The 3,970-nt window shown below is 41.1% G+C and overlaps 1 protein-coding gene across 1 annotated transcript; it reads right to left on the bottom strand.

The window, feature by feature from the left end:
* Window positions 1-244: 244 nt before the first annotated feature.
* On the bottom strand, window positions 245-2,966 carry LOC129839624 (C-reactive protein-like). Its single transcript, XM_055907152.1, has 2 exons — window positions 2,772-2,966; window positions 245-2,552 (listed from the first exon to the last, which is right to left on the bottom strand). Exons 1-2 carry the CDS (start codon window positions 2,827-2,829, stop codon window positions 1,930-1,932), a joined length of 681 nt encoding a protein of 226 aa, XP_055763127.1. The 5' UTR covers window positions 2,830-2,966; the 3' UTR covers window positions 245-1,929.
* Between the last annotated feature and the right edge of the window lie 1,004 nt (window positions 2,967-3,970).

Here is a 3,970-nt window from a genome sequence, read left to right as displayed (position 1 = left end):
CTGTACAGAGCTGTTAGCGAGAGGTTGAGTGAATAGCAGAGTCTGGCTTGTTCTGCTCTAACCAGGAGTATGGTCTCTACTATCAGGAGCAGGGCAGCTATTGCATTCAGAAAAAAACACCAAGATGATTCATGATTTGGTAGTTGTTGTCTTTCGAGTTCACATCAAAAGCAACCAAGAAGACAAAGATCAGATGAACGGTACCGGCCAGGATGAGAAATGTTCAGCCAATGACCGTCACCTTGTCTTTGAACAAATTCCACTTGAGGTATTCAGTGCACTTGACCCAAGGATGCTGGGGATGATTGGTCACGAGCTCGTGTATATCCCAGTTTGTCATGCTCGCCTCAATAAAATACTTGAAGGAATAAGTTGCAACTAGTATTGTTTTTTGAAGTAGTAGCTCACAAGCGCGGCTCCTAATACCTGTCCACAATAACATTTTGAAGGAATAAGTTGCAACTAGTATTGTTTTTTGAAGTAGTAGCTCACAAGCGCGGCTCCTAATACCTGTCCACAATAACATTTTGAAGGAATAAGTTGCAACTAGTATTGTTTTTTGAAGTGGTAGCTCACAAGCACAGCTCCTAATACCTGTCCACAATAACATTTTTTCAACCGTTTATTTTAACTTACATTCAAAAAATGAATCGTGATCTAGGATAACTTTTCAAAACATGAAATTATTTGGCTTGCTCTGAAAGGATTTGGCTATAAGCAGACCTGTAATGGGGAAACATAATAATTGCCAGTATGGACATCATCCACCCTGCCACTCCCAGGGTGTTGACCACAAACTCCATCCAACTCTGCTTCAGTGGGGCTTTAGGAGGTATTGGAGGGGTAGACCGTTCTGTACAGCATGGTCCCCCTGGTCAGGTGTGTGCAGACCACAGTGGTCATGATAAATCCTATGACTCTCTGTCCATGCCCATCAACATGCTCTCTTCTACACCTGCCCTTTCTGGAGGAAGGGTGATACATTAAAAAGCCCTCTGTCTGCTTTACTGCGGTGTCAAACATTAGGCTGTCGTGGAAACACAAACAATTAATAAAGACGTGATTGTACATTTTCATTGTATTTATTATTGAGATTTTATTCAAATGAGAAAGTAAATTTGGCATTGTGATATCAACAATTATAAGTGGACAGGCCCGGCTATGTCCTTTTTGGTTCTTTATTGCGAACACTGCTTGACATGACCTCCACGAAGGGAGCCATAACGTCCATCTGCTCTAGCACACATACAAACCAATGGTGCATATTAATACTAGATGACTGACAGGTGGCGCTATTTTGAAGTCACTGTCACCATTTGTGTACCCCTCCAACACTTTGTCAAGCATATTACATAACAGACACCTTAATGCATACTTCTAAATTGTATTATATGAACAAACAAAACAAAAATAGTTTTTCCTTAAAGTATAAATTTTTGAGAATACGAATGTTACTGTTCACTCTACAACAAATAAATACTTAAAGATATGTAATTTTGCCCTTGAAACATTAAATTGAAATAATGTAGCATTCCATTCATTCCTATGGAGGACTGCTCCTTCTGAGAAGTACCAATATGGCGGACAGTGGCTTCAGAGTCTCTCAATGACCAATACATATCACATTTTATAATCAACAATCTAGTGTTTTAATACATAATTGATACAAACCCCTACAGCAGGGTTCCCCAGCTGGCGGCACGCAGGCCAAATTTGGCCCGTGGGTGGTTTTATTCCGCCCCCAAACTTTTTTTCTTGTTTTAATTTTGGGACATAAAAGACTGTAAAAACACCAGGAAATCAGCTCCAAGTGATTTTAATTTTGGAAATCTGTTCCAAACTATTCCCACGCATAATATAGACACATGATCGTATACAAATGTAAGCATAGTTTGAAATGATCTGTTTGTGATTTTTGCGGTCAAATTTTTAACAGATCAGTTTCTGCATCGTCTCAACAACCACATAGTCATGCCTTGTGTATTTTAGTGCGTTCCAGTTTACCACATTCCCTGGAGATAACACCTCCCCCTTCATGTAGCTTTGGATCTCACATGGAGAGAGCACTCTGTCCCACATGTGGACATCGGTCTCATGTCCGTAAAAGGAGTCATACACATCAAACCCACCAACGTATGCATCTTGGTCCTGACCTAAAATAATACTCGGTGTACCAGAGATGGAGCCGCCGGCTTGGAGAGCTTTCCTCGCACTTGGCTTCCCATTCACCCACAGTTGAGTCAATCCTGTACTGGCATCCCACGTCCCACAAACAGAGTTCCACTCGTTCATTTTGTCTGGCAATCCCCAGAAATAGATACCTTGGTCCTGAATGTACACCCTGTAATTTCCCCCATCTCCCCTGAAGATGACAAAACCATCAGCATGAGAAGGCGTGGCCAATGAGAAAATGGTCAGCTCCTTCGTCTGGTAGTCGGTGAAAAATCGAACGCAGACAGTCACAGCAAAGAAGATTTTGTTCATGTCAGGGGTTATCTTGACATAGGCGGTGTTTGACTCTCCTGGGGAAATGATTTCCTTCCCTGACATGTCTGTTACAATTAGAATAATATTCATTATTAGAGTTGCAAAGGGAGGAAATATTCCCTTTTAACTTTCAAAATGTAGCGTTTGAACATTTCCAGAACTTAGGAAAATGACAGGGAATTTTGCAATCCTATTAGTATAGTAAGTAAGTACTACTGAAACACATGTAATTATTCAACAATTCATAATAGTATTTTGGGCCATCTCCAAGATTTCCGTCTTACCTTGTGGCACAGCATAGCAGCACGTAAAGACCATCAGAAGCCATGTCTGCAGCTCCATTTTGTAGTTTCACTTGGAGTAAGCACTAATGTTATGGACACATCCTCAAAGGATATTCCTATTTATAGTATAGAAAAGGGACTGAAAATGGGAGGAACTACCTGTATGCTCTTATGAATGCCAGCCAGACATAGCACATTACCCACTTCCTTGTTTTTGATATTGGTCCAGATTAGAAAATAGAGTCATCTGAGAACCTAAATTCAGATGATTTTTCAACATTGCCAGTTTATCAAGATGTTCTTTCTGTCAGACTTTTTAGTAATAATAGCCTACTTGTTACTAAAATGTCTAACCTTTGCATTTGAGTTGGCTTACTTGTACACTTTGAAATTATATGAAAGCGTTGATTCTTTGAAATTAAGTGTTTAAACTTGTTTTAATTGTTAACTTGACAATTTTTCAAGATTAACTAGTGTTGAGGTTGATTAATCACAGATCAAAATCCTGCAATAAAGAGGGGAAAGGAATCTGTCTCTAATTTGTCTGTGTTTCTGTGTTATATTCTCAAATGAACATGACCTTTTTGCTCTCCAATTAGTTTGATTTACCCTTTTTGCAGCTGATGATAGCATGCAACGCCAATGCAGTCATAGGCCTACAGCGGTGGTTCCCAACTCCAGTCCTCCAGTACCCCCAACAGCACACTTTTGTTGTAGCCCCAGACAAGCATACTTGATTCAACTAATTGAGGGCCTGAAGATTAGTTGAGAAGTTGAATCAGGTGTGTTTGTCTGTGGCTAAGATGAAACTGCATTTTTGAGGTACTAGACGACCGGAGTTGGGAACCACCGGCCTACAGTATGATGGCATTAGAGACAATTTATGCTTGAGGCGGGGTGTAGATGATGTGACGCAATTTCGGAAATTGAGCTCCGTACTGCTTCGCTGTGCGCCTCTCAAATTGTGTAACAATGCGGAGGGCTCCGTATAGCTCCGCAATGACATGATTCATTACGTGGGGGCGGGAGGTCCTGCATAAACAAAAACTCACTTCCCTGACAACTTCCTTCACAACAGTGCTGCGCTGCTCTGCGAAAAGCAAGAACTATGAATGTCCTGACTTCTGCAGAGGACGTATCAACCGTGAATGCTGCACGGCCAATGCAGACCACAGATTGACCATGGAGCGCCTTTAAGC

The sequence above is a fragment of the Salvelinus fontinalis genome, chromosome 40 (assembly GCF_029448725.1).
Source record: "Salvelinus fontinalis isolate EN_2023a chromosome 40, ASM2944872v1, whole genome shotgun sequence".
Lineage (NCBI taxonomy): Eukaryota > Metazoa > Chordata > Actinopteri > Salmoniformes > Salmonidae > Salvelinus > Salvelinus fontinalis.
This window is presented reverse-complemented; position numbering and strand designations above follow the sequence as displayed.

Bases quoted from the DNA above. Each gene is read 5' to 3' on its own strand.
- LOC129839624 (XM_055907152.1), bottom strand. From the start codon at position 2,829: ATGGAGCTGCAGACATGGCTTCTGATGGTCTTTACGTGCTGCTATGCT. The intron at 2,553-2,771 runs GTAAGACGGAAA...TAATTGTAACAG, and splicing joins CTGCTATGCTGTGCCACAAG to ACATGTCAGGGAAGGAAATC.